The sequence below is a fragment of the Balaenoptera ricei genome, chromosome 7 (genome assembly GCF_028023285.1).
Source record: "Balaenoptera ricei isolate mBalRic1 chromosome 7, mBalRic1.hap2, whole genome shotgun sequence".
NCBI classification, from domain to species: domain Eukaryota; kingdom Metazoa; phylum Chordata; class Mammalia; order Artiodactyla; family Balaenopteridae; genus Balaenoptera; species Balaenoptera ricei.
In genome coordinates this window covers 113,390,509-113,403,121 of record NC_082645.1, presented here as the reverse complement: position 1 = coordinate 113,403,121, position 12,613 = coordinate 113,390,509, and the positions used below count along the sequence as shown (strand labels likewise).

The window sequence follows — 12,613 nt, the reverse complement described above, 5'->3', positions numbered from 1 at the left end:
CCTTGGAGTCGAATTCCAAGATCCCTGTGAACCACAGCATGGCCCAGTGGGGTAGTCTCTGTTTCTGCTCTGTATTAGGCAGCCTCAAATAGAGGGCAACCAGAGGGCTCTGGCCCAGGGGCCAAAGGCATCAGGGGGATACATGTGGGATCCTGGGCGTCACCCCTGCCTTCTCCATTTCCCCTTGAACTTTCCACGTGTAAGCATATGGCAGGTTGCCCAGGCCAACTTCCACGTCTGTCCCAATCCTTGATCCACTTACACACAAAACCAGGTCAGAAGGGGGTTATTTGGGTACAAAATAACCGGCTCCTCTACTGTGCTGGCTATGTTTGCCACCCAAACAGGACAAAGTGCGGCCTCCTGACCACAGGGACAGCCCTGCAGCATGGATCTGCTACACTTTGAAGTATAGACTGCTTTCAGGTTAACGTGGCCACTGTCAACCTTCCCCAGGGAGGTGGGGTCCTAGGTGGTCTGCCCCCGGTAAGAGGGGCTTGTTTAGACCACAGGTGTAGGGGCCTCAGCCCTTGACTCCTTTGCAGCTTTGCCTTAAGCTTTGGTTTGATAACCAAGGGACTCTTGTGCAGAAGGTCTTGTGAACAAATATTTTGAGAGGAAACTGTGACGCACGTAGTATAAAGGGTTCTCTGAGACTCAGTTAAGGCCGTTTTATCTCGTTAAACATTCGCGTGTGCAGACACACACCCTAATAAATACCAAGTTAAATGCTATCTCTTAAAAAAAAAACTCTTTTTAAATATCTTCTTACACTTTCCAGCTACATGTTTTCCAATCCCAGCCAATAGGGTTGTGGAGATGTCACCCAGGGCAGGACTGAGGGACTTTAGGCCAGACGATTCCAGAGGTCCTGCCATTTAACCAGATGCCTTGCTCCCAAGGGTCCCTTCAAGGAACACTTTTATGAGAATAAAGGGAAAGATCCATTCCGTTTCCAATTAGCCAGCAATGAGGTACTGTTTGGTTTTATTAGATATTAGGAATTATTGATTTAAGTCAGAAGTAACACAACCACTGCCATATTAGAAAGATTAGCACCCAAGAGCCCACACGGGGACCTGACTGGAGGCCCCTCACCGATGGCTCCTGGTACCACTGACCTAATTCTGCCCTCAGACAGGCCCAGCCCAACCTTTGTGCCTTGTAAAGGGTCCCTAGAGAAGAGACCCACTGCCAAAGCCATCCCTTCTGTTACCTAACTCTTCTGTCTGCTAGAAGACAGCAACAACATTTCCTAAAAGGATGGGGCGTATCTTAGCCATTTCTCAAGGAAGCACAGATGGGTCTCAGTCCCGTTTAACATTTGGGAGGCAGAACCCAAATCTCAGTAAAGAAAGACCTTCTCTCTTCAACTCTTCACAGCAAAAACTGAAGGTAAGGAAAAAATACTGAGTAAACCACGCTTTATACCAGAGGCTTGCAAACTCACTTGCCCGCCGGGACCAGGACCAGGCACATGGCATATTCAGATGAAGAGAGGCAGAGGAGTGGGAGAGGTGGGTGGGAGGGTACAGGAAACTGGAGGGGACAACATGCCCCATCCTTCACCCAGAAAACCAGCTTTTTTACATGCAATCTCCCAAGTTTCAAATGTTGGCAACAAATACAAAAGATTTTTAAACACAGCAGAGGCTACTGTCTTGTGACTTCTGCCTTAGACAATTTCCTAACTTAAAAAAAGCTCCCGCCCCCCATCAAATAACAAAACTTCAACCAAATTATTACAAAGAAATTAACAGAGAAATAGAAAAATATAGCAGCTTCAAAAATACCAGTCTTGGGGCTTCCCTGGTGGCGCAGTGGTTAAGAATCCGCCTGCCAATGCAGGGGACACAGGTTCGATCACTGGTCCGGGAAGATCCCACATGCCGCGGAGCAACTAAGCCCGGGCGCCACAACTACCGAGCCTGCGCTCTAGAGCCCACAAGCCACAACTACTGAAGCCCGCGTGCCTAGAGCCTGTGCTCTGCAACAAGAGAAGCCACCGCAATGAGAAGCCCGCGCACCGCAACGAAGAGCAGCCCCCGCTCGTGGCAACTAGAGAAAGAAAGCCTGCGCGCAGCAACGAAGACCTAACGCAGCCAAAAATAAATAAATGAAATAAATAAATTTATTTTTTAAAAAATACCAGTCTCCATATTTTATTTTATTTTTTTATTCTTACTTTTTAACGTTTTCATCTTTAATGAAATGACTTTGGAAATAACATTCATTTCCATGAAACCAATACTACAGTTTTCGGAGTCACAGTAAGATACACAGAATTACATCTGCAATTTATATGAATGCCAACATTTCAAGCAGTAATTTCTGTTATATGGCAAACAAAATCAAGAAAGCAACCGTCAAACAAGAGACCCATAGCTTCAGACAAGGCAAATCCCAGTATAGCGTATGAGAACAGCTGCTGCTTCAGCGAAGGGTTTCTGGCAAAACCAATGATGAGGCTGCCAAAGACTGTTCCAGTAACAGCACCAGAACCAGCCACTCCTACTGCTGCAGCACCTGCACCAGTAAAATTGGCTGTAGTATCAATGTCTCTGCTGAGTGCACTGGTCTAAAACTCCCTTTGGATTAACTGAGACACACCATTCTGGGCCCAGTTAAGTACTGAAGAGCCCTCTCCAGTCCTAGCCTCTGGTCGAAATAACACTGATGCAGAACTTGGTCTGTATGCAACTCTGGATCCAACTCGGATCAGAGCGGGGTGCAGGCGAGCGTGCACAGGCGGACATCTTGCACTCTTCAGGGCAGCTGGAGGACTTGGTTGACAGGCAACGTGGGCTCCTGTCCTGCTTCCTCTCTTCCCGGGAGGTGGCAGTGGCCGTGGTGGTAGAGGTCAAAGGAATGGGGCTCCCCATTTTAAAACAAAGTCAACAGCAATTCATTGAGTCCATTTTTGCGCAGGAGGAAGTCAGCTGTATCCTTCCCGGCATCCTACCTGCCCTCACACTGATACGGACTAGGCTTAGGCTCCCTATTATAGAGAATAAATTATAGAGGAAAAAAAGGCACGGAGCAGGGAGGGCTCCTCCTTAACATCAAAGAGCTCCTCGGCCACAGAAGGTTTCCCGTTGCACATTTGGTCGCCATCACAGCAAGAGCTGAAATAACTCATACAAGTTATGTAGCATCTTGCAGAGCGCTGGGCACAACTGCATGTCTGCTGAGTGAATCATGCATGAATGAATGAATTTAGCTGCTTCCCTTAGACAGTGCTTTCTACTTGGGAAAATCAGGAGCTGTCCTTGCCATTCCAAAGACTGGATTTCTCCAGGGGCAGGTGAGAAAGACAAGGGAGCTAATACAGAGTTCCCTCTCTGAGTGAACAGTCAGATGGTCTTCCTGGCTTTGAAGGGAACATCATTGACCCTGACTGACTCATAAACAGAGAAAAAAGGATTGAGGAACTCGGCACCTCTGGGCTTCGTCTGCTTTGACCTTGGGTTAGGACCTGAGATCAAGAACAAATCCTATGCTCTTGTAATCCATACCCCTAACTTTCCTTCTGTTTGGTGCTGTGCTTAGTTCCTAGCATCTTTATTCTCAAAGAACGCGGCACAGAAAGTTAATGTCAACATGAGGAAGAAAGATGGTCCTTTCTTCTCAAGAGTGTGCAAAGCTATTTATGCCCTGGGCCTGCAGCACAGGGGCCATACTGACTCTGCCCCAAAAGGCCCCCAGGGTGGCAATGCATCTTTATTCTGGCTTGCTCTGGAAGCCAAAGCCCCAGGAAGCCCAACTCTCTCTGCTCTGGGGGACTCTTCCTAGAATTTGACAGGGAGGAGATGGTCTCATCTACAGTTTCTCAAAGTTGCCATGATTGGCATTTTGAATGGAACAACTTTGTGCTGCTGGAGATTGCCCTGCACATTGTGAGATGCCCACTAAATTCCAGGGGTGCCCCACAGTTGCAGTGATTCTCCCAACACACCACACACACACACACACACACAAATTTCCAATACTGCCTGGAGGGGTAGCCTGACCCCTGGCTGAGAGCCACTGGGCTGGTAGCGCCCTTACGTGTTTGAGAAACAGAAGACCCAAAGGTTGAGTGACAGGTCCAAGGCTCCCCTCTCAGATCTGATGATTTCTAGTCCAACTGCTCTTGAAATGATGGCCACTCATGCAAACAATCATGGGATGTCACAGCACCGCACAACCTCAAAGCAGATAGCCAGCTGTCTCAATGGCATAGAGAAACCGCGGCAAAGAGAGAAAAAATAATCCCACAGTGACCCGAGAGTGAGCAAATGTGAGTGGGGGGCCAGATTCCCGGAGGATACATTTTCCTAGGTCCTGCTTAGCTTAGTAAGTCCCGCTGCCTGGCTGGTAACAGGTCAACGCAACAGCCCCCTGGCAGGTGGGGCTTTGTAGTTACCAGCATCCCAAGTCAACATGGAGGCAGGGTAGCTCAGTGAGAGCCAGCCCCCTGTCTGTAGGTTGGAGCCGGGGCAGCCAGGGGTCCAGCCTTCATCTCAAGTCTCCGGCGGGCTCAGCGGGAGTGGAGGCAACTCTATCACAGGCTACTGACCCCTTTCCGGGATCCTCGCAGTCTCCGTTGGGATATACGACTGTCAGTGCCAGATGCTCCTCAGGGTCCTGGAACTTATCTGGAACACAAGAGAAGGAATCACCCAATGAGAAGATAAAGTTTATGAGCGGGTAAGCTGGGAATGAAAGGGAAGGAGTTGGCCCCAGTGACTATCTACTTTAAAAACACAACAAAATACGTAGCGAAAACCTTAAAAAAGTACATACCCTTTGACCCAGCAATTCCACTTCTAGGATTTTATCCTAAGGAAATAATTAGGAATAATTAGTGGAACTGCGCCAGCCATCTTGCTACCAGCCTACGGATGAAACAGCACTAAGGACGGCCCAGCAAAGAGAATGAAAAAACCTGGGTCCTTGAAAGTGTTGCCGGACCCCTAAATCAACCAGCCCTGAAACTGACTCCACCTCTAGACCGTCTTTTAGGTGAGATAATGAATTCCTTGTCTGCTTCTGCTAGTTTGAGTCATGGTTTCTTTACCTACAGCTGAGAGCATCCTAACTGATTTGATATCTGACAAAGGGATTGGCTGAGTAAACTGTGGCTCAGTCACATTATGGGATTCAGGCATTAAAAATGATGTATAGGGCTTCCCTGGTGGAGAAGTGGTTAAGAATCCGCTTGCCAATGCAGGGGACATGGGTTTGATCCCTGGTCTGGGAAGATCCCACATGCCGTAGAGCAACTAAGCCTGTGGGCCACAACTGCTGAGCCTGTGCTCTAGAGCCAGCGAGCCACAACTACTGAAGCTCACGTGCCGAGAGTCCGTGCTCCGCAACAAGAGAAGCCACCACAATGAGAAGCCCGTGCACCGCAATGAAGAGTAGCCCCCGCTCGCCACAACTAGAGAAAGCCCGCACGCAGCAATGAAGATCCAACGCAGCCAAAAATAAATAAATTAATTAAATAAATTTTTTAAAAATGATGTATAAAATTCCATAGGACTAAACACACACACACACACACACGCACACACACACACAAGTAAAATTCAGGAAATCTGAATAAGGTCTGTGGATTGTTTCAATGTCAACACCCAGGTTGTGATATTATCCTGTAGTTTTGCAAGATGTACATGGGGGAAAACTGGGCAAGATGTACACAGGATCTCTTAATGTGATTTCTTACAACTGCATGTGAATCTACAATTACCTCAGAAAAAAAAAAAGGATGAAAGATGTTGACGTATAATTATCGCTGTGGAATACTGCACAATCACAGTATGTTATTGATAAAGAAAGCAGATTCTAAAACAGTGTATGTAAATGTATGTATGTATAATCTGCTATTTATTATGTATATTATAAATGTTTATGTATGGTCTGTACACGCAATTTGCATTTAATACATTCACTTCTACATGAGACTAAACAATTTGTTATATGCTACAGAGAGAAGTGATCAAAGAGTTACATAAAGTTGTTTATGGGGACTTCCCTGGTGACACAGTGGTTAAGAATCTGCCTGCCAATGCAGGGGACACAGGTTCGAGCCCTGGTCTGGGAAGATCCCACATGCCGCGGAGCAACTAAGCCCCTGAGCCACAGCTACTGAGCTTGTGGTCACAACTACTGAAGCCCATGTGTCCTAGAGCCTGAGCTCTGCAACAAGAAAAGCCACTGCAATGAGAAGCCTGAGCACCGCAATGAAGAGTAGCCCCTGCTCGCCTCTACTAGAGAAAGCCCAAGCGCAGCAACGAAGACCCAACGCAGCCAAAAAAAAGAAAAAAAAAATGTTTATGATTCCTTTGCTTTTTTTCCCCTTTAGTTTCCAGATACATCCAAAATGATGACGGAGAGGTTGAAGTTAACATTTCTGCAATTAAATATATTAAATATATGATGAATTTTGCAGATGATTTGTATATTATATAGAAGTGAATTTATTAATATTTAAATAGTACAAGGCAATATAAATAGATAGCTAGATAGACAGACAGACAGACAGGATGGTCTACCCAAATTATAGTTACCTCTGAGTGGGGGAATTAAATGAATGATTTTTAATATTTGTGTTTCTTCTTTTGTATTTTTTGAGCTTTCAATTGTGTAGACAGAATTCTAAGACAGCCCCCATGATTCCCATTCCTTGGTGTACTTATCCTGCATAATCCCCTCCTTTGAGTGTGGGTGGGACCTGTGATTATGATGAGATACTCATGCCATAGGTTTGGTTATGTGACGAAGGTGATGGGGAGTCACTTCTGTTACTATGTTATGTTATAGGAGACTGGAGATTCGCCTGCTGATGGCAGGAGCAGCTGCGGTGTAGTGAGTGAGCCTGGGAGAGGAGACAGCTCAGGGCCTCTTGGAGGTGACAGCCAGCAAGGTGGGGACCTCAGTGCTCCAGCAGGGTGCAGTCCCCTCCTAGGTGGGCTCTGCCTCTGGTCTCTCCCTGCTCCTGCAGTCCAGTCACGTCTCTACACACCGTAATCAGCGCACACCCCTGCTCAGAAGTCGCCAGGGCTCCCTATTCCTGAGAGACTTGGGTCCAGGGCCCTGATTTGGCTCCAGCTCTCCTCTTCAGCCTCGGCCCTCACCAGTCTCCTTCTGCACCTCACCCCCAGGGCACTCTTGGCAAGGGTCCCTTTTCTGAGCTTGACATCATGCTGTCAAGCCTTTGTTCATGGTGCTGCCTCTCCAAATCTTCCCATTTCTGTCTAAGAAAATCCCCCAACCTCCAGCTCAAAAGTCACTTGTTAAACTCCCTGGATGCTCAGGGGAGATAATACGTTTGGCTCCAGGTGCCCCACCATGCACGTCTGGCAACTGTCTTCCGGCCCCGCCCACAACCCCTTCCTTAGGCAGAGACTCCTGGGGCGAGAGCCCCGCTGACCCAGCCTGAGTGCCGGCTGCCTGGGCGTCAAGGCACCTCACGTTGCTCACCCTCACGCCCCGCACGAGGCAAGGGCTTCGCCGATGGTGGGCCACTCCATCCCTATGGTCCCCTGTGTGCACGTGACCGTAACCCCAAGCCCCCCTCAGGGTCCAGGAAGCCAGGAAGGCGACACACTCACCCTGAGCTGGGTCACTGGGGGAAGTGGCATCTGGGTCCTTCCCCCGGCTCCAGGGACCCCAGGAAAAGCATGCCAGCAGTCCTGGGAGGCCGGGTCTCTCCCAGGCTCCTTCTGCTAGAAAGAACACAAAGTCCCAGAGGCAGTGGGGTCAGATGGTGCTTGACACGACTGAGAGACTTTTCTGTTCAGCAAACCAAGAGCTTCAATTGCAACTGCCCTAGTTTTAACTGCCTGATTAAAAAAGAAAGATTCTGATTTGCAAAAGGGGGTGGGTTTTTGAGCTTTAAAAAAAAAACAAAAAGAAAGACTGCTCTTATATATATATTACCTCATTTCATCTTCGCAAAAACCCTATGTAGGTACCATGATGGAGAAACTACAGTAAGAAAAATGACATGAAATTAATTACAGTTAAATAGCCCAAAGAAAAAACTCAAGAAGCAGTAATTACCCCCCTACCCCCGGATTTTTAGTTCAAACTATTTTTTAAATTTTATTGAAGTTTAGTTGATTTACAATGTTGTGTTAATTTGGGCTGTACAGCAAAGTGACTCAGTCATACATATATGCTTTTATCATATTCTTTTCCATTCTGGTTTTTCACAGGATATTGAATATAGTTCCCTGTGCTATACAGTAGGACCTTGTTGTTTATCCATCCTATATACAGTAGTTTGCATCTGCTAATCCCAAACTCCCAATCCTTCCCTCCCACCACCCCTCCTCCTCCTTGGCAACCATAAATCTGTTCTCTATGTCTGAGAGTTTGTTTCTGTTTTGTAGGTATGTTCATTTGTGTCCTATTTAGGATTCCACATATAAGTGATACCATATGGTATTTGTCTTTCTCTTTCTGACTTACTTCACTTAGTATGATAATCTCTAGTTGCATCCATGTTGCTGCAAATGGCATTATTTCATTCTTTCTATGGCTGAGTAATATTCCATTGTGTATATATATATATATATATATATATGTACATACACACACACAATGTGATATATACATCACATCTTTATCCATTCATCTGTCAATGGACATTTAGGTTGTTTCCACGTCTTGGCTATTGTAAGTAGTGCTGCTATGAACATAGAGGTGTATGTATCTTTTCAAATTATAGTTTTGTCTGGGTACACGCCCAGGAGTGGGATTGCTGGATCATACGGCAACTCTACTTTTATTTTTTTGAGGAAGCTCCATACTGTTTTCCATAATCGCTGCACCAATTTACATTCCCACCAACAGTATAGAGGGCTCCCTTTTCTCCATACCCTCTCCAACATTTATTATTTGTAGACTTTTTTTGGGGGGGGCCACGCAGCATGTGGGATCTTAGTTTCCTGACCAGGGTTCAAACCCGCGCTCCCTGCATTGGAAGCGCGGCAGCCTAACCACTGGACTGCCAGGGAAGTCCCTGTTATCTGTAGATTTTTAAATGATGGCCATTCAACTATTCTTGAAATGGCCATCAAACTATTTCTTAATAGAAATAGAATTAATCTTTTTTGATAATCACACACAAAACAATTACATGTCGATTCGAGTTTCCTTATTATAGTACCACCTCAGTTATCTGGGGATTACTTGAGATCCCTAACCATCTGGAATAAGGTCAGCTGGAATAAAGTTTTAAAAAAGGACTCCGGAGAGCCAAGACACAGAAAATCCTTTCTCATAATTCTTTACTTGGGGCCAATTTACTCTTAATCTGTACCCAATTCTAAAAAGATTGGGTCCTTGTTTTTCAACCAAAATGCATCTGAATTAAGCATAAACTGGGTAAAAGAGCACTACCAAGAGGCAGGCAACCTAAAAATATAAGAATAGCCATCAGACAGTGAGGAAAGAGATTGGAAAACTCTGCAAGCACTAGCAAAACCTTAGTAGCATGAATCCATGGTGTAACCCACCGCAAAAGCCTGGAAGAAATTACTGGACAATGAGTTATAATTACACCCATGACCTTTAGTCATTAATGAAAGGTTTCATGTTCATTATGTTTTGATAAAAGTACAATCGACTTTAACACAATATATAGAATGATTCCCTTGCAAAATGTTAAAAATTTGAAATGTTAGTGTTTAAAAAGAGGCAAGGATTCTGCATGCCAAGCAGGGTGTCAGGAAATGGGAATACAGTGGTGATTCAACTCACAAGGGAAAGTGACAAAACCACGTGGTAAGAGCTTGGAGAGCAGAAGCAGGTTCGGGGATTTCATTTGTGAACTTGCAAATGGGAGTGGGCGGGTCAGGGAAGGCTTTCTGGAGGAGGAAGTCCAGTTCTGAATGGTAAGATGGGATTGGTCAGGAAAAGGAGAATGGAAGAAAAGGCTTTTCTCTCTGAGGCAACTGCAATGTAAAAAAAAGTTTAGGAGCCCAGAGCAAGCTTGGCTCTGGGGAATTAAAAGTTGTTCCCTGTGGGGGGGTGGGGGGTGGGGGATGAATTGGGAGATTGGGACTGACATATATACACTAATATGTATAAAATGGATAACTAATAAGAACCTGCTGTATAACAAAATAAATAAAGTAAAATTCAAAAAAAGTTGTTCCTTGGGAATAAGAGATGTCTAAGAGACAAAGGGCTCAGAGAATTTTCTAGGCACAGGCTCATTAGGGGACAGAAAAGTTTCCCCATGGGGCCAGGTCAGCAAAGGTGCTGGCAGCAACAATCCGAATGACAGTCCACCTCAGGACATTCTCCATGTCTTTCAGAATGCTGGTCCTTGAGTTTCAAATTTAGCTGGCTTCCTCACAGACTCAACAAAAGAGTTGTGGGAAGGGGAGGGGAAGGTTAGGGCAGGCTCCGCAGCTGAGAGGAATGGTCTTCACCTAGGCAGGCCAAGCTGGCAGGTAAGTCTGTGACATTTGTGACATCAGAGGTACCAGGTCTCCTTGCAGGAAAAGCCCCACCCCCGACCCCTGTAAGTCTGGCATCACCCAGTTGCTGAGTTAACACACCAATGCCCAGGGAGGCGGAACACAGCCTCTGTCATCATTAACTCTTTAGCAAGAAGGTTGGCAGAGGCTGGAAAGCTTGGAGGGCAGCAGGTGCTGGAGAGGAGTGGGGGGAAGGAAGCTAGAAGTGAAAAGATCACTCCAGCTTTGCCAGATCCAGCTGTACTTAACATCCATATTTTAATCTCGGGGCACTGGAAACCTTCTGTAAAACCCTGTGTACCCGGATGGAGGAGATTCTGACCCTTTTGCTGATGGCAGCAGTCACTGGGGCTGGGAGAAGACCCTTACTTCCCTCCCCACACTTCAGGAGAGTGGGGAGGGAAGAGAGGGAGACACTGCAGTGGGTAGCCAAGAAGGACTGGGAAACTCTAGGCCCTCAGTCCCTCACATCCTTTCTCCCCTCACCTCCAAGTCCCCGGCATTTATTCCTTGCCTTCTTCCTTTGACCCCGCGGCGTTTCACGGTCGCGTCTCTAGCGCATCCCTAGCTGTGTGCGTCCTAGAAGCTCCTGGCACCGGATATCCCCCTAGTCCCAATTCTGTCCTCCTCCCACCTTGAAACTGGTGCATCCCAAGGCTTTCCCGTCTCCTCCTCCCCCTCCCCCCCAACTCCAGATCTTTGCCCAGCTCAGTCCAGCCCTCTTTCCACCAACCTCCCCTGCCTTCTGCTTGCCCCCTCGTCTTTCCTAAGCACTCAGGATCCCATGCACGCAGGATCCTCCCGGGACAGACTCGGCCCGTTGCCCAGGGCCTGCTCCGCCCTACCTGGGAGGCCTAGTGCTAGGCACCTCCTCTCTCCCAGCCTCAGTTTACCTCGGTGTACCATGAGGGGGGCGCTGGCCAAAAAAGCTGGCCTTTCCCCAGCCGCCGCCCGCCCACGCCGTCCGGGACCTCGAGCCCACTCACCTGGTCGCAAGGGCCCGGCGGCTTGCAGGGCCCTGCAGGCGGCCGCCTGAACAGTCAAGCTGGAAGCCGGGTGGCCGGGGCAGTAGGCGGCCGCCTGCACCGGGCCTCCCGCCTGGCGGCCGAACACCGTGCGCAGCAGCGCCTCCAGTAGCCGCAGCTCCGGAGCCACCGCGTCCTCGGGCTCCGCCTCGGCCACCAGCACCCCGACCAACGCCGCGCCGGGCCGCCGCCGGCTGCGCACGTCCCGCAGCATCTCCCGCAGGTGGCGCCGCGGCTCCCGGGAGGCCAGCGATGACGCGCGGCACAGCACGAAGACCAGCGGTGAGCGGATGGCGCGCGCCCGGGTCTCGGGCACCTTCTGCGCCCCCGGCGCCCCGGGCCCCGCGCCCTCGGCCGCCGCGCCGCCCGGCTTGCCCGCGGCTTGCTGGGGCGGGAACACCGCCCGGGCGAAGTCCCACAGCAGCGCGCGGCTCTGCTCGCGCTCCCACAGTTCGCCCACCAGCAACACCTGCCCGCAGCCGCCCGCCGCCTCCACCAGCGCCTGGAAGGGCGGCTCAGCCGGGCGCGCGGGCCGGGCAGCCAGCGCCTCCAGCTCGCGCTCCATGCTCGCCGCCTCCCGCCTTCTGCGGCCCCCGCAGCCCTGCCGGGCCAGCTGCATGCCTCTCGGGGCGGCGGCGGCGGCGGCGGCGGCGGCGGCGCCCGGGCCCGGGAGGACACGCCCCCGAGGGCTGCGCCCCGCCCGACTCCCGGCCCTCGGGCCGGGATCGCCCAGCTCCAGCCGGCTGCTGGGCCGGAGCGGAGGCTCTCCCCCAGGCCTCTAATGGTGGCGCCTCCCGCGGTCCCTGTGGCAGACGCGGGGAAACTGAGCCGTTCATCCATCCATCCACCCATCCATCCATCCAACATTTATTGAACACCTGCTAGGTGTACAGGAGCCGAAGGTAGAGGAAGACAGAAAATTATCATGTGAGCAAATGGACCTTCACAAGCTAGATTGGTCTGAGGCCTGGAGCAGATAGATTTCTGAGTTCTCATGGTTCGGCGACGGGAAGTTTTGGAGGCCGGGCTGCCCGTGACTGCTGCTTTGCAGTGAAGTTGGCGGCTGGGGCAGGGCACCAGATAAGGGGGTAGTGAGGTGAGAAAAGAAGGGAA

The 12,613-nt window shown here is 49.4% G+C and overlaps 1 protein-coding gene and 1 pseudogene across 1 annotated transcript; both read right to left on the bottom strand.

Moving 5' to 3' along the window:
• Positions 1-2,334: 2,334 nt before the first annotated feature.
• Positions 2,335-3,103, bottom strand: LOC132368834 (ATP synthase F(0) complex subunit C3, mitochondrial-like; annotated as a pseudogene).
• C7H2orf72 (chromosome 7 C2orf72 homolog) lies at positions 2,848-12,121 on the bottom strand. The gene is made up of 3 exons (XM_059927463.1): positions 11,462-12,121; positions 7,596-7,709; positions 2,848-4,637 (listed from the first exon to the last, which is right to left on the bottom strand). The coding sequence occupies exons 1-3, from the start codon at positions 12,117-12,119 to the stop codon at positions 4,498-4,500; spliced, it is 912 nt and encodes a 303-aa protein (XP_059783446.1). The 5' UTR covers positions 12,120-12,121; the 3' UTR covers positions 2,848-4,497.
• Between the last annotated feature and the right edge of the window lie 492 nt (positions 12,122-12,613).